The 21,982-nt window shown below is 37.3% G+C and overlaps 2 protein-coding genes across 5 annotated transcripts in view; one reads left to right on the top strand and one right to left on the bottom strand.

The window, feature by feature from the left end:
* Positions 1-552: 552 nt before the first annotated feature.
* efemp2a (EGF containing fibulin extracellular matrix protein 2a) lies at positions 553-21,927 on the bottom strand. Its single transcript, XM_008420808.2, has 11 exons — positions 21,835-21,927; positions 12,133-12,384; positions 8,366-8,414; positions 8,103-8,291; positions 6,313-6,435; positions 6,120-6,236; positions 5,221-5,340; positions 3,666-3,785; positions 3,454-3,580; positions 1,679-1,874; positions 553-1,124 (listed from the first exon to the last, which is right to left on the bottom strand). The coding sequence occupies exons 2-11, from the start codon at positions 12,232-12,234 to the stop codon at positions 963-965; spliced, it is 1,305 nt and encodes a 434-aa protein (XP_008419030.1). The 5' UTR covers positions 12,235-12,384; positions 21,835-21,927; the 3' UTR covers positions 553-962.
* The window catches only part of ccdc85b (coiled-coil domain containing 85B), a 37,908-nt gene continuing 19,654 nt past the window's right edge, over positions 3,729-21,982 (top strand). Inside the window, exons 1-5 of one of the 4 annotated variants that reach the window (XR_001776993.1) lie at positions 3,803-3,817; positions 4,776-4,856; positions 6,128-6,242; positions 20,348-20,490; positions 21,852-21,939. The gene's annotated coding sequence lies outside the window, so the exon portion shown is untranslated. Of the gene's footprint in view, positions 3,818-4,775; positions 4,857-6,127; positions 6,243-20,347; positions 20,491-21,775; positions 21,940-21,982 lie in introns of those variants that run through there. The other 3 variants (XR_001776992.1, XR_001776991.1, XM_008420802.2) reach the window with 3 other exon arrangements.

The raw sequence follows: 21,982 nt of genomic DNA, 5'->3' as shown, positions 1-21,982 counted from the left end.
TTCTTAACAATTTTTGACTTTTAAAACTCGGAAATGTCCAAGTTTTTTCTAGAAGATTTTGAATGTTTTTGGTGAAATCTTTTAATCTTTTTTAAGAGCAACGCCCTTTTTTCCTGAGTTCTTTGGAGCAACTTTTATTTCTGAAATTTATATCCCAATTTCTGTGCTTTTGGTGGAAATTTACTCTTCTTTTTTATATATCTACAGGAGCCCTGATACAGTGTTGTAGACGTTGGACGGGATTCCAGTTGATTTTTTTTTTTAAGTCGGAATTTCCCAGCTTTGAGTACAACTTGAACTCAGCATCAGACATAAAGCTTTTTTCAATTAGCTGCGCTGGATCTGCTACAAACTAACACAGTTTTCCATTACTTTATGTTTGCCTGCTCAAGAAATCTCATAAAATACTAAAAATGGTTGTTGGCCATTTTTAGCCAATGTTTAGCGAGAGACTGCTATTGATTAAATGATCATATAACTGAACTATATTTAGTTCAACCAATAAATAACAAGAGTGTTTTTAATGAAAGCATTCTCATTATGACACACAGATATAAGGAGTATTGTTTTATTTGAGTTCAAATCTTTAAAAATATAAAGTACAACATGACAAACCCCGAAACAACAGAGAAGTAGCACAAACACAGATAATGAACAGTGGAGGAGGTGTGGTGCTGAGGTCTGGTGGGCAGTTACTGAAAACATTAACATGTTGATAAGCATGAAAACTGATAACTGATGAGAAATCCAGTCCTTTGGACCCGGTCAGATGGTTTACCGGACAGAATAGAAGGTAAAATCAGTAAAACGGTGTGTTTGCTGAATTCTGACAGGAAAGTGGCGTTTTTCTGTGGACCACTGAAGGCAGAAAAGGTGAACATCACAGTGACTGGCTGAACTGCATCGACCACTTCTGTTCTGCAGCTCCGTTTGGGTCTGCGTCCGTCCGCCCGGCTCCGGCTTCAGAAGGTGTACGGCCCAACAAAGATGGAAAGTCTGAGGACGGAGCTGCTGCGCTGGCCGACCAGAGGGTGACCCGACAGCATCTCCAGGTCCAACGTGTACTCTCTGGGGCCCGACACGGCCCGAGCCAGAACCAGCATGGCGCTGTAGTTATTGGTTTGCTGAGGCGACACAAAAACCAACCAAAAGAGTTTTACAGTCACTGGAGGCTTCTATAAAACGGCCTGCAAACATATTCAGCATAAAATCTGATTAATCTTTAAGAAAAACCTTTAATCTGTGGACATTTATTACACAGAGACAAAATGTTAAAAATAATTACATTTAAACTGACATTTAATAGCTCTTTAGTTTGTACTACACATTAAAATAACTAATTTATGATTACATTTATATAATTTATTTCTGCTACGTGTTGTTTTAGTTTTAAGTGTCTGAGCTCCAGATTACACAAACATGGCTTCGCTTTCTTTAGCGCAACAAGAAAAGTGAAACCACTTTTCTTTACACCACCAAATCTAATACCAAATATTCTAATATTTGGTGGTAAAATTGCACAACAGCATTTTAGGGTCATTGGAGGTAGTAAAAAGAGGAATTACTTTTGGAATCTGAAGCTCATTTTTAAGCAGTTTGGTGCAGATTTCACTCCGCGTTTACTGAGGTGTTTTGTTCTGCGGTCTAACAAAGCTGGTTCTTTTGACAGAGTCCTCACCCTGATGTAAAATTCCCTGTTGTCATCACCGGACCGGATGCGGAAGGTGTTGAAGGAGCCGGTCAGGAAGTTGGTGGTCTGGATCAGGAATATGTCTGAGGGGGCGGAGCGCTCCGAGGTGATGGTCATGTACCGGTGGACCACGCTGTAAGGCAAGTCTCTGCAGGCAGGCTTGCTGTGCGGGCACACGCAGAGGCTGGAGAAAAACACCTTTTATTATTGTTATTGCAGTTCATCCATCAGCCAGCAGAGGGAGTAAAGTTCTCCCAAAAGATGAGGAAACTATTTTAAAATGACCGGCGCCAACAACATTTTAAAAACTGCTATTATTGAGCAGTTTTTATTTTAACTGCTCAATAATAAACTAAAAAATTACAATTTTATTGAAATCAACAAAATAGTCAGATTTGTATAAAAATTAATCAGTAAATTGTTGTAGATGCAAAACATAAAAGTGCTGAAAGACTGCATTTGTATGATGGAATATTAGGTCGATACTAAGAAAATAAAAACAATAAAATTATGAGAATGAAATCACAATATTACAAGAATGAAGTCAAAATATGAATAAAGTCATAATATTTCAACTTTATTTTTGTATTATTTACTACTTTTTATTCTCATATTTATCCAACTTTTTATTCTCATACTATTTTGGCTTTATTCTAGAAATAAAACAAATCTCATAATACTATTACCTTATTCTCATAATATTATGACTTTATTCCCAGAATTTTATTTATGTTTTTTTTTTCCTGGCATGGCCATAATACTCTGTTGTACATTAGAATAAAACAAGGCCACAGTTTTTAATTTTTTAGGATTGATTGTTTTCTTATTTGGGCTGTCAGAAATTTGCTTTTGAGTAAAAGCAGGTCAATAATTAAATTAAGAATGCAAAAACTTTAATAATTGGGAACCTAATTCTATTCTTAGGGCCTTTATTGTCATGTTACTACTTTTATTATGATAATTACAATATTTTTATTGTCACATTATTCCGACTTTACTGTCATAATACTATGAATTTATTATCTTAATATTAAGACTTTTTATTCTTGCATTATTTAGACTTACTTCCAGTAATATTAAGACTTTAATCTTGTATTACAATATTCTTGTAATTTTATGTCTTTTTTCTTAATTTGTGCCAGTAGCATAAAGCAGGGCCACAGTTTCTAATTTAGTAAGGTTGATCTTATTGAGAATGAGTAAAAGCAGGTCAATAATTGTAGTTCTAGTTACTTGAAAATTAAGATGAATGCAAAAAGATATAAATAATAAAATTATGAGAATAAAGTCACAATATAGCGACTTTATTGTCATAATTTTACTTTACCTATTTTTTAAATATAGTTATCTGCTATATAAAAGTTGCACCTAAGATAAAAACATTTTTACATTTCCATCAACAAACTACGATTTGCTCAGGTGTAGAACTGAGATTGTTGGGGTCTGCCAGAAATCATGCAAAGTCCCACAAATGGCCCCCGAGCCACCCTTTGGACAGCCCTATTACACCCTCCTGTGTGGCATGTTGACAGGAGGTGATTTCCACCAGCTTGTTCTCAGCTGTAAAAGTCCTCTTATTGCTTTGGAGAATGTTCAAAAGAAAAGCTTGTAAAGCTGGACTCAAACGTGGAAAAAGTAATTGGTGCAATTTAGCAGTCTGCACCGCGCTCGGCACAGGCTCCTGATTATGTTCAGAGCCGATGGCCAGCACATACTTCTCTAATTAGGACAAGGTGTGTGAGTGTGTGTTTGCCGTCACTCACTTGTCCGAGTTGTGGGCGTATGGCTCTTGGCAGCGGTTGGCATCCACACACTGGTAGCGGCCGTGGATGTTGACGCAGGTCTGCGTGTCGCTGCACTGATGCTCGCCTGTTTCGCATTCGTTTATATCTGCAGCATAAAAAGCAGCTTGTGAGTTTTGACTGTGCAGAGAGGGGTGGTTTTTACATATTTTTTATTTATTTCAGAAACTCACCTTGGCACATCCTGGTGCCCACCAGCTGGTATCCCTCAGGGCACACACACGAGAACTTCCCGGGTTCGTTGACGCAGCGGAACTGGCAGTGGTAGCTGGAGGACCTGCACTCATCGACGTCTGACAAGGCGGGTCGGGGGATTAATGCCGCAGTACGCAACTTATAAAACATTATTTTACATATTTGTTGAAACTGTCACTACATATTCAGAGTAGAATACAACCAGAGGTGGGTAGAGCTCACTACAATAGTACTCAAGCAAGAGTAACACTACTTAAACATATTTTTACTGAAGTAAAACTTAAAAGTAGCCATCCAAGAAAATACTCAAGTAAGAGTAAAAAAGTATTTGGTAAAAAAGTGCTGAGTAACTGATCAAATTATCAATCATTTAATATATAAAAATTACATCATCAGACAGACCAAAATGTAAAGTTAAGAGGAAATTTTGGTATTTTATTTCTTCATAGTAGCTCATGAAGATTTCAGAGGAGCTTGAATTTTATGCACATATTATCCATTTCATAATCAGAGTTAGGTAGTAACTAGTTGTATTTACTTGAGTAACGTTTTGCAAAAAATTTACTTTTACGAGTATTTTTGCTTCGTTGTCCTTTTTACTTGTGTAATCTCATTAAATATTTGTACTCTTAACTTGAGTAAAATTTCTGGTTTCCCTACCTGACTTTGGCTGCTTTTGTTATTTGTTAATTATGTTATTTTCATTTTGGTCCATAAAATAGCCAAAAATTTCCACATAACTTTACATTTTGGTCCATCTTGGTAGGTCATTATTAAGTATTAAATGATTGATATTTTGATCAGTACTTTAGTAGACTTTTTACCACTTTTTTTTACTCGTACTTCAGTAATTTCCTCAAGGCTACTATTTACTTTTACTTGAGTAAAATGAAGTAATGTTACTCTTACTAGAGTGCAGTTTTTGGGTACTCTACACTCTTAAAACAAATGTGTTATTATTTAACACATTTTTCTTGTACCAATTCAACACATCTCGTGTCGTTTTCTACACTTCACGTGTTCTACAATTGGACACACAGAACACGTGTTAAACCATCGACCAATCACGTCGCTTCTTGGACTTCCAGAATTCTGGAACTTTCCACAAGAAAAAAAGTAAACTGAAGGAACCGCCATTAGAGGACGTCCGTGAAACGGGAAGTAAGAAGGTAAAAATAATGATTTATTCGATAAACTGTTAATAAAGTATAAGCATAACTTCTTAATGAGGATACTTATTTGTTCTTTTTAGCAACTAAGTCAGTCTGTCATGATTCGTACTGCTTTGACTTCGGTCAGTGACTGTTAGCTTAGCATACAACGGTAGTTTTTAGCTATACATGTATAAAAAGACTTGCTTGTCATGTGTAAACTCCTAGTTTAATCATGATTTCCGTACACTGCAGAGGGACCTAATACACCTGGCTGCTCTTTTAGACCCGCGATTGATAAAGAGGCTTTAGGCTGAGTTGCACCTTGCAGCTTTAATGCCTTTCCACAGATAAATCAGGGATAATGGAGGATAATTCTTACCGTTGCAGGTAAACCCGTCAGACCCGAGTTCGTAGCCCTGATCGCAGCGACACATAAAGGTGCCGTAGGTGTTGAAACACCGCTGAGAGCAGGGGGCGCCCATCTCACACTCATTTACATCTGAAAACACAAAACGAGCAGCACATTTTACTGCACCGAAGCGTCCAAAAACCAGGATTTCTAACTGAGCTGCTGCCTGGGAAAATGCACTTTGCTGCCAAAGAAGCAAAACTCAAGAGAGTAGGTTTTTAGAATAACACTGATTGTTGAAATAGAGAGGATTTGCAACAGGGGGAGACATATTTTATCAATTATTCTTCTTGAAAGCTAGTGATCTCAGTGGCTTTTAGTTATTCTTTAGACGTTTTTCATCTGTCATCAGTTACTGTGACAGTGGTAATACAGCTTTTATGTTTGTTTGTTTTTTGAAACATTTGACAAAAGAGATGTTTAATGTCGATTGTTGATTGAAGGAATACCAATGCGGTTCTGTTTGTTTCACAGTAAAAACAATTAACAGCAATAATTTGGATTATTTAGCCTGTTATTAGTGGAAAAAAGTCTAATTTTCACCTTGTTCATTCATTTATAAATGTCACCATTTAAAATCAACAAGATGAACACTGGGCTCTTGTTTTTTATGGCGATTGGCAAAACACTGACCATTCTCTATGTGTGTCGTTATTGCGCCCTCTACTGTGCATGTGGGACACTTTCAGGTCGTTTGGAGTTCACACTGGAGATCACATACAAGTTGCTGGAAGTGTGGACAACCACTTGATTTTTTTGCAAATCTGATTTGATTTTTTTTTTTTAAATCTGAATTAAGTCCCCTCAGGCTGCAGTGTGAAAGTGGCCTTAAATGTGATTGAGTAGGGATTAATAACATTAACTCTCACCAACGCAGGAACGGTTGTTCCCTCCCACCTGGAAGCCTGGCTCGCACTGACAGGAGAAGGATCCGGGGACGTTGACGCAGCGGTGCTGGCAGTACCTGAACCTGCACTCGTCTATGTCTGGAGGTGAGAAACACGGGTCAGAGGGTAACAGGTTTATTCAGCGCAGCAGGAAGTGATGTGGAGATGGACTCACCAATGCACTCCGTGCCGACCTTGCTGTAGCCGCGGGGGCACTGGCAATTGAAGGCGCCTAGCGTGTTGATGCACTGCTGACTGGGCTGGCAGTCGTGCTCGTCTCGCTCACACTCATCGATATCTGTGTGGGAGAAACAGAACGGAGATGGACCTTAAAGGCAGAGTTAGGCAGCAAATGGTTACATTTACCTATGGAACTTCATTGAAAAAAAATACTTTTAGGGGTATTTTTATTAAGCTGTATGTTTTACTTTTACTTTTGTAATTTTATTATGAAGTATCTGTACTCTTGAGTAATTTCTGGATTCTCTACCACTGAATGAAAAGCAAACACATTTTAACCAAAAATTCACCACACACACATGCACTTTCAGAAGTTTTACTTTGAAAGAAACTGACTTTATTTTTCTTTTGCCTTAAAATGCCTTAAAATTAAAAAAATTCCACTCAACTTTATATTTTGGTCCATCTGATTATGTAATTTTTAAATATTAAATGGCTCATGATTTCATTGCTTTCTCTACTTGAGCAGACATTTTACCAAATATTTTTTTACTCTTGTATAATTTCTTGGACAGATACTTTTACTTTAAGTTGAAGTACTCCTAAGTACAATCTTTGAATACCCCCCCCCCCACCTTTGTCAGCGTGTAATCCAAATGTTTTACCAGTTATGGCTAAAGTACCCAAAAATTGTACACAAGTAAAAATGGTACTACTTAAAGTAAAAGTAAAAAGTAGACACTAAAAAACATTAAAGGGGCAGTATTACATATTTTCCAGCCACACAGTACCATTTATAGCACAATCAAGTAACTATATTACCTTCAGGTGACTTAAAAGAAATTTGACTTTAATGCCTCAAAATTGGGCCTCTGTCTCTTTAAAAACTCCTGTTCTTTCTGAAATTTTGCCTTCAGGAAGTCATGACTTTGTAGCTCCTCTATTAACCCTTTAACAATGTTTTTACCAGAGAAGTAGCTCCTACAATGAGCTCGGTAAATGCTCAGTTTCTATAGGTTTTAGCTAATTGCTGCTGGCTAGTCTGAAGGAGCTGAGTGGGGGAGCCTTAAGAAGCTTAGAAGCTTGGAAACTCCATCTCTGAGGAGGAGCTTCGTTGTCGAAGGCGGGGTTAGGACGGCTCAGGTGTTTTTCACAGCCAATTTGTTGCCAGGTTAAAGGATTTCTCAAACATGCATGAAAGAATCAAAGCGGCACTTTAGGAAATGGCATCATAACATTATATGAAACCCAAAAAAGTCGACTTCACATACCGCCCCTTTAACTTAATGCCAAAAACGTCTGGATGGTATTTATTAAGTCCCTGAGCTTTTTAGAAGCAGATGAGACACAAATGGAGGCACAAAAATGTGCAAAATGTGCAATTTTTTTGCAGAATATTTTCCAATTTAAAACTCATTGTGAGCCTAATGCGGCAGCTACGCTCCCGCCAGCCGAAGCCGAGTCTGCAGCTTTTGGCCTTGCTTGCTCCCAACAGCTGAGAATACCACGTTGAGTCATGCTTGCTGTCTCATGCAAGTCATGTTAAACACCTCCGGCGCTAGCAGGTTTCTAGCTGCAAGTCAGTTTCTAAAAACGCAGCAGCTGTCCTCGTGTGAAATCTCCCAAATTCCTGTCCTGCGGGTTCCCACTCACTCACACCCACAGAGATCGCACCAGTTTGCTGCCTCCAGTCCTCACGCCTGCCGCTGCCACCTGTCCCTCAACAATCTGCGGCCACCAACACACACTCGCTTAGCGATCGCTCATCCTGCGGCCGCCACCCACCCACGCAGCTGTCTCCATGCGGCTCGTAGCCCAGAGGGCAAGGGTTAAAGGCCGGGGTGGGGGTGATGGCGGGCTCCGGAGCGGGGATGACCGACGCAGAGCGGGGGAGGCACAGGTAGCCGCCATAGTGGTTGAAGCACTTCATCTCTCCTTTGCAGGCATCTGGAATGGTCTCGCACTCATTTATGTCTGCCAGGAAGACACTCAGTCAGAAATCTGATTAAAAATGGATCCGGAGTGCTCTGAGAGGTGCAGAGTTTTACCTTTGCAGTGCTCAGTCAGGGGGTCCCAGTGATACCCATCTGTACATTCCTACAAAGAGCAGCAGAGAGAGAAGACTGTGAGAAAACAAAGTGGAAAAAATACGTGAGCAGACTCCCTGAGCCAAGGAGTTGCATAATATATTCATTATACACAATAAATCTCCAGTAGTGGAACAAGAGAAACGAAGCAGGGGGTATTCATGTTAAAGCTCTGAGCCGAGGAGACGTAAATCCATTTTAGCATTTTTAAAATCCTTCCCAAAGCCAAACTGTGCTTCAGAAACGAAGTGTTTAAAGGCTCAGTTTGGAAAAACGGTCATTATCACTGAGAGGGAAAAGCACACCACTGTGACCTGCAGTGGAAAGAAAAGCGGAGGAGTGAGGAGACGTGATATTAAATCCAAATTTATTCCCAGCAATGACCGCTTTAAAGTCCCGAGAAGCGACATGTCACTGGAACATTACACACAGAGCAGGAAAGGTGACTTAAGGCTAACATTTCCACCCAAAACCCAAGGGGATCACCTGACAGGTGCGCTGCTGCGGCATGCTGGGGTTTTTTTTTTAGGCCCTTCCGGGGAAAAACGTTCTGTCTCGACAAGCAGCTAAACGAGAAAAACGTCATAGATTTCCAGAAGGCATGAATGTAAAACTGAAACTGTTCCTACTTATTTTAGGCACGATGAAGTTGGAGAGAGAGTCGCACGTGAAAAACCAGAAATGTTAAAGCAACTTAACATTTATACCCATCATTTTGTCTTATTCAGATTTTTTGGTAGAGTTCAGTTGCAAATCAAAATTTGTATATTAAACCCCCTTAGTGAAATTCCCCCATATCCTTAAGAGGTGAAACTGTTTCAATCACAGTTTACATAAATCCCTTCTGTGAAGGTGGTGGCAGCATCATGTTGCGAGGCAAACCTGGATTGAAACTTGTTAGAGCGGGATGTCCAAACTATTTGTCACCTGGGTCAAAATTGTCAAGTTAAAAGGACTTTCAAAATAATAAAAAAATTAATTTATTTAGTTAATCAATGATAAAATCAGCTTCAATCCTTTAATTAAACAAAGTGGATGTAAATTATTGTAGATCCATTGACTAGTCAATAATAGAACATTGTTTTGTCAATTCTGAGCAATATAAACAAGAGTTAAGTCACTTTTATTGAAAGGTACATAATCAAGTTTAATTTATTTCCTAAATTTGCTAATAATTGAACTCAGTTCAGTCGTCTCTGTTTTAGTAGAGCTCACAGTTTGCCACATTACAGCCAAGCTTCAGGTTTCATAGTATGAAAGTGTTATATAAATTCAAAGAGGAAGTAAATAATTTCAAAATTTGACAATAAAATCTGAAAAGTGTGGCACATGTTTGTATATTATTCCTCCATTTACTCTGACACCTTTAAAGCTTTAATGGTTCCTTGAACATTTTAGGATAGTTATATGTGTGATACAAAACATGTTCATAACTTTTTTCTGCACAAAATCATTCTTGAATAATGCGATTTTTGTCTGGTCAGTTCAGCCTATTTTTATCTCCTTTCAAAACGAGCTGTTTTAGGCCTCTTGTCACTTTAAATCCAATTAAGCTGATGCTGGCCACGCCCCACAACTTATCGTTTACACTTGCACGTGAAAATAGCTGCCAACAGATGCGCAATTATACAACTGTTTTTCCAGCAGCCATTGTACAGCACATACAGCTGTAAAACCAGCTGACCAAACCTGCTGGAGCTCTGCTTGTGTTGCTAGGTGACGGGCGGAACGCCGCTAATATTGCAAGGTAACCATCTGGGCAGTTCCTACTGATTTGTGTTGTTTCATTCAGGAGGACTTTAAAACGAGTTATATTAAAGGCACCATAAAACATGAACTTATAGCCAAAAACTGTTTTTTTGAAGCAATTGAGACGCGAATGGAAGCACAAAAAATATGCAAAATGCGAGTTTTGCATGATTGATCCCTTTTAAGTAAAATCTAGAGCAACCAATTACACTGGCTGTGTGTGTTTTAATATCAGCTACACAGAGGTTTGTTTGAGAACAAACATCATCATGAAGACCAAGAAACACACCAAACAGGTTTGAGATAAACCTCTGGAGAAGTTTGGTGGTTCATAAAACTGACAAGACAGGAAAGGAGCGCATTAGTCATTAAGACAGCCAAGAGGCCCATGGTGACTCTAAACGAGCTGCAGAGATCCAAAGCTGAGGTCAAGTTGACAGGACAAATATTAGTCATCAAATTTGGCCGTTATGGAGGATTGGCAGGAAGAAAGTACAGTAAGGTTTTCCACAAGTCATGTAGAGGATGCAGAAAACATATGGCGCTCTGATCAAACAGTGAACAAAACGCCATGTGTGAAGCAAAACTAAGACTAAAGGTCATCCTGAATATACACTTCCTGCAGTGAAACATGGTAATGGTGGCAGTATTATTTATAGTCTTAAACCTGCGGCTCTTTGGACCTACCAAAGCTCTAATAACTGGATAAAAATGATAAAAGAACCACATTCTGATATGTTTTAAATATACATATAATAAAAAGGTTTTTCATGGAATATATTAGAGTTCCACAACAGAATGACGCTAAAAGCACCTGCAACTTTTTTAGAATAATTTTTTTTTAGTCATTAGAAACTATACATCTTTCCCCTTGATTTTCAACAACTATTAAAGTACCATAGAAGAAAATAAATCCATCTTCTTTTTGCAAAAGACTTTTATTATTATTTTAGGATAACAAACATGGAGTGTATCCAAAAATTGTTCTCAGAGGAGAGATGGTTCAACATATTTAAGTAAAAGTAAAAAGCAACCATCCAAGAAATTACTTGACTGAAGTGCTGAGTACTATTCAAAGCATCAATCATTTAATATTTTGAAACTATGCAATAAGATGGATTAAAACAGAAATTCATGTGGAAATTTTGATATAAATAACAAAATAACAGAATCAGGGAAAAATATTTTTCCAGATGAACTTCTTTCAATATAACACTTATGAAACTTTAACAAAAACTGCAGGTGTGTGTCTGGTGTCTTGGTTAAAACATGTTTTTCCGTTCTTCAAGTTACTCAGAATTGGTAGAGTACCCAAAAATTTTACTCAAGTACCAGTAGAGATACTTGATTATAAAGTTACTAAAGTAAAAGTACAAAATAGTAAAAATACTCAGAAGCGTAAATTTATTTTTTCCCTTTATTTTTTTACTCAAATAAATGTATCTAGTTACTACCCAGTTCCACTAACAATACAAAACAAAATGGCGGTTCTTTAGAAATAACAAATTTCCTGTTGCAGATTATAAATCGTGTTTTTTCAAATCATCATGTAACTTTTGCAGCTGTAATGAAACTTTTCTCAGCTTGAACGAGGTCAAAAATGGTTGTTTGGATTTTAACAATGGCAGACCTCTGGCCTAGCCAAAGTCCAGTCATTAACCTAACTGGGAATCAGTGGAAAGAATTCCAAAGAAACTGCTGGAGCCATTTTGCAATGAAGAAAATGTCAATTCACTGATACAACAATGCATGCCACTCTTCTCAGATTTTTTGCAAGGCACTAGAGAAACCGTTAAAACTAATTCTTCCTCTAATAGTGACTCAAAAAATATTTTACAATCTTATAAGAGCATTTTAATTCTCAATTCTGCCTCGAATATTTTTTAAATAGTTAAAAATGTAAACACAACATTTTATTTTCTTGATGCTATATAAACAAATAAAAAGAAAAGAGACGATAGAGATTCATCCATTCTTACCGTGTTGGTGTAAGTTTTTACATGCGACTGTGAAATCGCACTGCGGAGGAGCGCAGACACATATATGCACACACACAAGACTGACACACAAACACCCTGCATACTAATACACTAACTAATGGGCAAGCTAACAGAAAACATGCACACACACACATACACTCACACACACACGCACACACACACACATACACACACACGATGACGACTGCGAGGCAGTTGGACTCTGAAGTTCAGACTCAGAGTGGATGAGATCTGCAATGCAGAGAGACAGAGAAGACATAAAAGACATTTAAAACTTTGGACATCACAGAATCAGAGTTTATTCGCATCGCACATTTCAGCAGCAAGGCACTTCAAAATGCTTTACGTTAAAAGACACAAAATTAAAATATCTTACAGGAACAAACGTTACATTTTGTCAAGAGCCATCATCAAAATCATCAATAAACATCCAAAAGTTGGTAAATTTTTTATTTATTATGGTTCAAAATAAAATCTAAACAGGTGGATTTAGCCTAGATGTAAAAGAAGTCAGTGTTTCAGCAGTTTTACAGTTTTCAGGAAGTTTCTTATAGATTTGTGGTGCATAGAAGCTGAATGTTGCTTCTGCATGTTTGATTCTGGTTCTGGGGATGCAGACCAGAACCAGAAGACCTGAGAGGTTTGGAAGGTTGCTATGACAACAGCAGATCTTTAAGATATTTTGGTGCTAAGCCATTCGGTGACTTATAAACTAACAAAAGTATTTTGAAGTCTAACCTCTGATTTATTTTTTTAGGTAGACCTGTGAAGATAAAACCCTGGATGAGTCAGAAAATCAGAAAAAAGTCAACATTTTGTAAAAAGTGAGAGGAAAAAAACTAAATACTGACAAAAATGTCAGAATTTTGACTTTAGTTCCAGAAAAGGTCAGAATAAGTGAGAAAAACAAAAATTCTGAGGAAAAAGCCAAAGTTTGACAAAATCTAAATGACTTTATTATTAAGAAAATGTCTTAGTTCTGAGAAAAATGTGAAAATTTGGACTTAAATCATCATAAAGAATTCTGACTTTAATTTAACAAAAAGTCAAAATTCAGAGAAACAAATTTCACTTTAATCTCAGATTAATTCAAAGTCAAAATTCTGATTTGTTTTTTGTCCTGAATTTGAAATAAACAAATTTGGAAAAAGTCGCTGAGTAATTTATAAACGGAGTATTTTAAAGTCTTATCTCAGATCGATATTGTTAGACAGAACTGTGAAGATAAAAACATGGATGATTTTCTCTAGATCTGGCTGAGACATTAGTGCTTTAATCCTGGAAATGTTCTTCAGGTGATAAAAGACTGACTTTGTAACTGTCTTTATGTCGCTCTGAAGAGTCCATCACTACCCCCAGACCAGATTTTGGGCCTGTTTTGTTGTTTCAAGGAGTACTAAGTGAAGCTGTGTGCTGACTCTGGATTGTTCCAAAGATAATTACTTCAGAATGGTTCAGTTGAGTCTGTAAGAGCAAAACACGATGGAGCCGATTCATAATTAGCTTCTCAGAAGACAGTCAGTCAGTTCTCCCTTCATCGGTGCAAAAATAAATGGAAATACTCACACTGCCAGGTCAAAACATAAACACCGTGACGTACTCTGAAGCTTCGGCTAAAAATAACCAAGTCAATACTTTCGCTTACAGAAAGCTCTCTGTGTCTGCAAACTGGCAAAGACCGGACTGACTCTTAAAACCTGACCCCCCCCTCTCATGTTTCTGCAATAACGTTTTGTGTCCGCCTTCTGCTGAAACAGAAAATGAGCTGCTGCATAATAACTCTGAGACATTTATCAGACAACCTAACTTGCTGGCCCTGCATACCCCCACAAGTTTGCTAAGAGTTCAGAAATGTAGATGATTAGACTGGAAAAAACGATAAAACACACTTGAAGCAGATGTAACTTATTCGAAAACAAAGAACAACTGAGTCACTTTCAGTCTTTTTGAGGCTTTTAAAACTACATCAAGAAAAGTGCTGCAAAACCTTGGATTCTGTCACATTATCACCATAAATGTCAATATATTTCTCTGAGGAAACAAAAGTCATGCATTTGTATTTATACCTTGTGGGAAATGTTTAAAACCACAGGAAAACAAAACAAAAAAAAAATCAGATCGTACATCTCTGATTTCCTATTCTTTGTTATTTCAGTTTCAAGACTGAAACTGAGATTAAACCGGTGTCAAAATTTTGACTTTTTTCTCAGAATTCTGTTTTCTCTCACCTTTTTCTTACTGATTTTTTTCCCCCTGAATTTTCATTTTTCCTTGACATTAAAATCACAATTCTCACTTTTTTCTGATTAGAGTCAACATTCTGACCTTTTTTTCTCAGAATTTTCAATTTTCCTTGAGATTAAAGTCAAAATTTTGACTTTTTTCTCAGAATTCAGAATTTTTCTTGAGGATAGTCAGAATTCAGATCCCTCCCACACCCACACACTTTTCCTCACTTATTATGATTTTTATTCTCAGAATTCAGATTTTTTTTTAATCTTTATAACAAAGTCATGATTTAGGCTTTTTTTCTAAATGTATATATATTTTATACAGATATGTTGAAAATCTGAAAAGTGTGTTGCATTTGTTTTCACGCCTCTTTATTCAGAAACCCTGAAATAAAATCCAGTCCAGCCGGTTGCTTTCAGTTTTAGTAAACTGAAATTTTACCTCCGTATAAAAACAGATGTTCTGTTAAGGTAGTGACAGAATCTTGCAAGTTATACTTGATGGGAAGATAGCTGAAGCTAAACATATAGAGGCAAAATGAAACTAAAACATAGAGCTGGAGCTACAAGGTAAAGTTTGAATCAAAGCATATTGAAATATTTACTCATAAAATGGCCTAGTCCAAACCCAGACCTAAATCCAATTGAGAAACCTCAATTACTGATGACTGGACACTTTCCATATAGTTTGAATAAATCTCAAGATTAAGTTAGAATTCTGAGACAAAGTCAAAATATGTTAGGAAAAGTAAAAATTCTGAGGAAAAAAAGTAAAATTTTGACCTTAATCTAAGCAAAGAAAAATCTAAATAATTTTATTATAAAGAAAATATCCGAATTCTGAGAAAAAAAAGTCCAAATAATGGAGAAAAAAGTGAGTAGAAGCCAGATTTCTCAGAAAAAAGTAAACACTTTTTCTTTAAACTCAGAAAAACTCAGAATTAAGAGAGTAAGAAAAATTTAAGAAAAGTGAAACATTCTGCGGAAAAAAGTCAAACTTTTGACTTTAATCAGAAAAAAGGAATTCTGATTCCAATCTCAAGAAAATTAAATTTTGTCAGTCCTGAATTTGAAATGAGAAAAATTGTAAATCTGATGTTAAACTCAGATTGTTTTTGTTTTCCAGTCGTTCTAATCCTCTTCTATACATGATAAATGCAAATGCCCTCCATATTTTCCCTTCCACTCCACAGTAATGCATTAGTTTGTTTTGGTCTATTGCATATTGCACCATGTAGTTTGTGGTTGTAACTCAACAAAATGGAAGAACATCTGAGTGCTGTGAATACTTTTCTGAAAATAACGGTTCAGAGAACCACAAATGTAGCTTAAACTTAAATGTAAGACTCATCTGTAAAAGATTATTCTGTGTTTCTTCCATTACTACTCTGCTGGGTTCAGTGTCTTATAAATTGCAGGTGAGTTTGTATTGTATCATGTTAGTTTAATATCCTGATGGCCCGAGTTTCACAACCTTCCCTCAGTTAAATGTTCCTGAACAGAAGCTTTGAGTTTAAGCAGAATCTAAAAATAAACAAATCAACCCTTCCAACTGCTTGGCAGACGAAGGAGGTATATTAAAAAAAAAAAACCCTCTAGTGCTGTTTACAAAGAGAGTGAGCTCCAACTAAAGTGCATGACAGGAAAGTTATAATCACTGCCTTTCTCCGTGCGTGGAGTCACGCTCGGGATGTGGATTCCAGTGGCCACGTTAGCAAGAAGCAGCTTATTGTTGGATTGAAGGTTCAGACAAACAGAATGACGCCAACCGCCTCAAATACTCTCCCGATGACGGCAGAGGCCACTCCAAAGCAGAATCACGATAACACCATTAAAGAGCAGACGGTAAATCAGCGCACAAACCACACAATAAGACCTTTTTATTTTTAGTTTCTACGACGTAGAACCACCAAGAATGTAAAAGCCAAACCAGTTGAAAACAAACTGACCATCATGAGGTCCACTCACTCCGGGCACTGGTTCTGAGCTGGGATGCCCCACAGCCTCTGCTGCGGGTTCCCAGAGTATCAGGTTCCGGGAAACCCCCCATGGTCCAAAAACACAAAAGGACAGCTGGAGCCAAAACCTCCAGCCGCCGACCCGCTAACGCGTCACCTCCCGGCAGGATGTGGAGGAGGAGGAGGTTAGAGGATGTGGCTGTGACCCGGGAGTTCATCGTCTGGCGGTGAGAAACGGGGGTTTACGAGCTGAGACAATCACCCGATTATTGATTAGCTGCAGATCATTTAAAATACCGGATCAGAACACCGGCTCAGAGGCTACTTTCACTTTAGCCTGAAGTGACTCGTATCAGATTTTTTTCTTGACAGTCTGAACAACACAGATCAGATTTTTTTTCAAATGCGACCCAGGCCACTTGGATATCCAACAGGTATCTGATCTTTTCAGGCCGCGTTCATCTGACCTGAACATCGTCGATACGCAACAAATGTCACTATTTTGGATTTTGCTATGCAACAAACGTCAATATTTTGCGTTCTGCTACACTCAAGCGGGGAGAAAAATGGCAACCATGGCGTACGATAATGAGGATTAAGTTGTTCAAGTGCTGGCCTTTAAAATCGTAAGATATGCTCCACCAGTAGCATCCACCTTTACTTCCGCAAACACTGGACTCTTCTTCTTTTTAATGGCGGTTGGCAAAAGCACTGAGCACGCTCTCTATGTGTGATGTTATCGCGCCCTCTGCTGCACATGTGGGACACTTTCAGGTCGTTTTCAGTTCATACTGGAGATCATATACAAGTCCATGTATTTGGAAGTATGAACGACCACGCCGAAACATTCAGATTTCACCAAAACAAATTGGAATTGAACATTTAGGCTGACAGTGTGAACATAGCCAAGAAAGTTAGGCGGCTGCTTAGGGACCCCACACCACCAGGGGGCCCCCAAGAGCACTAAGATAGCAAGATAATTTATGAATATTAGCAGTGAGAATATTTCAATGTCTAGTGATTCAATGTTGATTTTTAGGGCTATGATTCAATACAGAAACGAGTTTTAATTCATGGGCATTTTTCTTCTATTCATACGGTCTAGCATATTCCATTTAAATGATGTGACAACAGTTAAAAATTTGGTAACACTATTTGAAGGGGGATGAATAAGACTGACATGACACTGTCATAAACATGACAAAACACCTGTCATGAACATGAATAAGCCTTCATGAATATTTATGACTGTCATAAAGTGTCATTTGGTAAATCATGACACTTTTAATACAAAGTTGACATTATTTAAAATGTCTTTGTTTTGACAACTTGACATTAACCAAGAAATCATTACTGATATAAATTTGTTATAAAAGTATTACTGATTGCACTTTAAAAATTGGATAACTTTATGTTATTAAAGGTAAAGTTTAATCAGTTTTGTTTTTTGGGAATTTGGAGGCTTTTTCTACCCATTTTTTGTAACTAAGCAATCAAATATATAGCAGAAATTCTCTATACGGAGGATAGAAGAAGAGTCAACCACGAAAAATTATCCAGAAGATAAATAGTATGTCTTTACAAAAAGGGGGGAAATGATCCACCAAAGGTCAAGTTTCAACTGATTGGTCTAATCTTATTTTTAATAAATTGAATTAATCCCTTCAGACATGATTTTTGTCTACAGAACATTTATTTTAATTTTACTCCACTTCAGCATTGAAATATAGGGGGGGGTGTATTTAAAATAATTTCAAGAAAGTCTGAGAGTTAACACATAAAAAAACGGATAATTATGAAACCACAAAAAAAAATCTATAAAATACTTCAATATACTATTTAATTTGCATGGTAACACTAGTTAATTAAGCATTAGCTAATATTTCCCAACTCAAGTCCATTGGGAAGGACATTCAACTTTGAAAAAATCCCACAATTTAATAATGAAAATATTTTTCAATGCAGCTTCAAAATATTAAGAATTATAAGAGTAATTTTACTGGTTAGCATGAACTTAAATTACTCCTTGTTTCAGAGCAATGTTTGTCTTGTCTGATACCTGAAGCCCAGTCATATCTCAAGTCAAGATTTATAACTTCATTGTCATCATTGGTCAAAAAGAAACTATTCAGTAACAAGAATCATTGAAATGACAAAATCACTATTTTTTTCATGTTCATTCCAGTGGATGTGGGGTTTTGGAGATAACTGGTTCTTTGCTGTTTGCTATGTTTTTATTTTGAGTTTGGGAGATTATTACGTAAACAAAATAAATTATCTGTCACCTGCAGCTGTCAGACAAATATATTTTTTATATACGACTAAAACAACATTTTACCTGTGATAAAATGTCAGATTTTGGCAATGTAAAAAACTTCCCGCCTTCAATGTAACCTAAAATGTGCACAAAGTAAAAAAAAATAAAAAATCAATCTGAAATATTTTAAAATAGAAAAAGATCTAGATCTGAGGATGTTGCTCTGAATGAACCGCCACATTCAAACTTGTCTTAAATAGGAGATGGAAAACGCCCGCCATCATTTAAAGTCCCCAAAAATAACGCTCAGTGGGTCAAGTTACATTTCCTAGTAAAAGTTGAGATCTACTGAGAGCTTCCAAAGTAGTAGAGGGATCAGGCATTTCATAACTCATGAGACACAGTTCTGATGAAGAAAATATGGCGCAATTTCCAAGACCTGAACATGATTTCAAAAGGCCAAGGCCTAGATAGTTTCTCAAAAGACATCTGGAGATTCCTGAAAACATGTGGCAAATAAAACTGAAGTGCACCATACACACAATGAAGCATGGTGTTGGCAGCATCATGCGTGGGAGTTGTTTTTTCATCTGTAGCCGAGTCTTCAGATAAGCTAGAGGGAATAAATGTTGGAATTAAGATTTGCTATACTGAAAAAAGTTGTTAGAAAAATAAAAGATACTTCTGCAAACACCTAAAAGATTTCAATTCGACAAGATAAGTCACATTTAAGTTGAAAATATCAACCTCTGAATGAACACAAAATCTTACCAAGTATCTTTTAAATTATATTCAACTGGTACTGTGTTGTTGCCTAGCAACCCCAGCCAAGCCCAGGCCTGTTACCTAGCAACCCAAGCGGAACTCCTGCACTTTGCTTAAGCAAAACAAAAGCACAAAATCTTAGTACTTTTGGTCCAGTTTTTAATGCAAGTATCTTGGCACACTTGAAGTAAGACAAAGCTAACTAATAAGTAACGTTTTAGCAAGACAAGAGCTTCATGTTAGTCATTAATGTTGATATATTGACAAAAAAAAGCATTACTTTCACTGGCAGATTCATTCATTTACAAAACATTGTCCTATTAGTAAAATAATCTGCCAGTGAAAATAGTACTTTTAAATCAAATCTTAAAGAATTATTTACATAAAACAAGCTCCTATAGCTTGCTGAAAAGTTACTTGTCCTATTTCAAGTGCACTAAGATATATGCTCTAGAAACTTAAGCAATAGATCCTTAGTAAGATCTTATATTTTTAGAGTCTAAACATTTCTTTGAAAGTGGTTGGTCTCTCAACGTGTAAATAAGGATAAAAGCAGCCAAGGTCTGCAGAAAAACTTTCAGAAGACCTAAAGAAATATTGACCAGGACAAACCTGGTCAGGAGCTGCCTTGAAGGAAAACTGCAAACTTCGCTTTTAAATAACAGAGTACATAGAAGCAAAAATCCAATTCAATCCAATCCTCTGTGCTAACAAGATGGCACAGTGACATGTGCTGATCACTGCTGATTTTTGATGTTTGCAGGAATAATCCGCCTCTATAATCCCACCTAATTCATAGAAACGTGCTTTGTCAGAGTTTAGAGCTGTGTTGGCACCTGTTTATCTCCCAGAAGTTAATTTTCTCCTCAAACATCTCCAGTGTTCATGATGCGATTATGGCAGACTTGGAGGATTTTGCAATAAACAGCAGTGTAAAACATGCCCCATGATGTGACTCACTGCCTGTCTAACCCACTTGCTAGGATCTGAGCCAAGAAGTAAACTACACAGCCACGTTATCTTGGCTCCAGTGAGCAGCCAAGTGCAGCAGGAGGAGCGGAGCAGACAGCAGGGCAGTCGGGCAGCTGTGACGTTTTATGGCCTGGACCAGACAGCTGGGATAGAGGTACATCTCACCTCTGTTGTTTCTTCCTGAAAAGCACTCAAACTTCATAAGTCCTGAAATATTTTCAATATACTTAGTAACAGCATAGTGACTTATACTTGAAGAAAAATCTAAGACTAAGTACATTAATACTAAGACTTCAACCTATTATACCTCATTGTTCCTTACATCTTTTTCACAAAATCATTCTAAGATGATGAGATTTTAGTCACCATTAACACCCTAACTCAACCCTAAAAATGGCTGCAAACAGATGCACGATTATACAACCGTACATCTTCGAAAAGCAGAAGTAGAGTCTCCAGGACAACCAACAAGATTGCAGCAATTGGTTTCTGGATAGTAAGTCAACAACAAAACACTTGTCTTTTTCAGCAGCCATTGTACAGCGAATTCAGAGGTAAAACCAGCTGACCAAATGTGCTGGAGCTCTGTTTGGGTTGATAAGCTTTTGAAATGTCTTATTTTTCAGACACCAGAAAACATTAACTAATTGCCAGGGTGGGGTTTTTAAGCATGTGCTGTTTTTAGGAGGAGTTGAGAGCCAAATGGAAGTATAAAAAATGGACAAAATGTGAATTTTCATATTGGGGCCCCTTTAATGCATATGCTTGTACTTTGGTGTAGGCTACTTATTGCTTATTTCTGCCACAAAGTACTTAAGGTACCCTTATATGAAAGTTCTCTGTACATTGATTTGTGAACTTAAACACAAAATGGTTTTAATGTACTTAAAGTACACTAAAATATGTATTATAAGTATACAGCTCTATATTACAATGGGCGTAAAGAGAAGAGTATACTTCATTAAACTGAAACAGAGGCCAGAGCTTTTAAATTTGGCCACATCAGTAACATGAAGAGCCAGTAGTGGCAAAATATACTCATATTAAACTGATAAAATATGAATAAATTGCTGTCTCTGCATTCAATTAGAACTTCTTAAAAGTTAAATAGCATTGAACTTTTTTCACATGAATGTAATTTGACAGAATACAGACAAAAAAGTTTTTTATTTGACTAATAAAATATTTAGGCACACAACTATTTTCTTACTGGCTCTATTTGCGTCTCTTTAGAGTGGAGGACCACATTAAACATTTTGGCGTGCCAAATTTGGCCCCCGGACCTTGAGTTTGATATGTTTACTAAAAATAGTTGAGTGTACTTCTTGTACACTTCAATGTATATTTTAGTAAAGTATACTTGAAGTATACCTGTAAACCAACACAAGTATGTTGGCTCAACTCGAAATGAACTTCAAGTGTGCTACGTCTTGCTAAAGGATGACGACCATCAACCTTTTCAGTGAGGAAGGAATCAGTGAAATGGAGGAAAACTCACGGGTGAATCTTCCCCAGTGGGTCTCGTTTCGCCTCCCGCTGACCGGTGTGTCCGTCCGCTGGCTGCGATCGTCCCGGATGAGCTGGCATTCACTGGTGATCCCTTCCACCGCTGCCTGTGTGACCCTGAGAGAGTGAGCGGGGAGCCC

Source organism: Poecilia reticulata, linkage group LG10 (assembly GCF_000633615.1).
Source record: "Poecilia reticulata strain Guanapo linkage group LG10, Guppy_female_1.0+MT, whole genome shotgun sequence".
In the NCBI taxonomy this organism is placed as follows: Eukaryota; Metazoa; Chordata; class Actinopteri; order Cyprinodontiformes; family Poeciliidae; genus Poecilia; species Poecilia reticulata.
The sequence above is the reverse complement of the archived record's forward strand: the minus strand, read 5'-3'. Positions and strand labels throughout refer to the sequence as shown.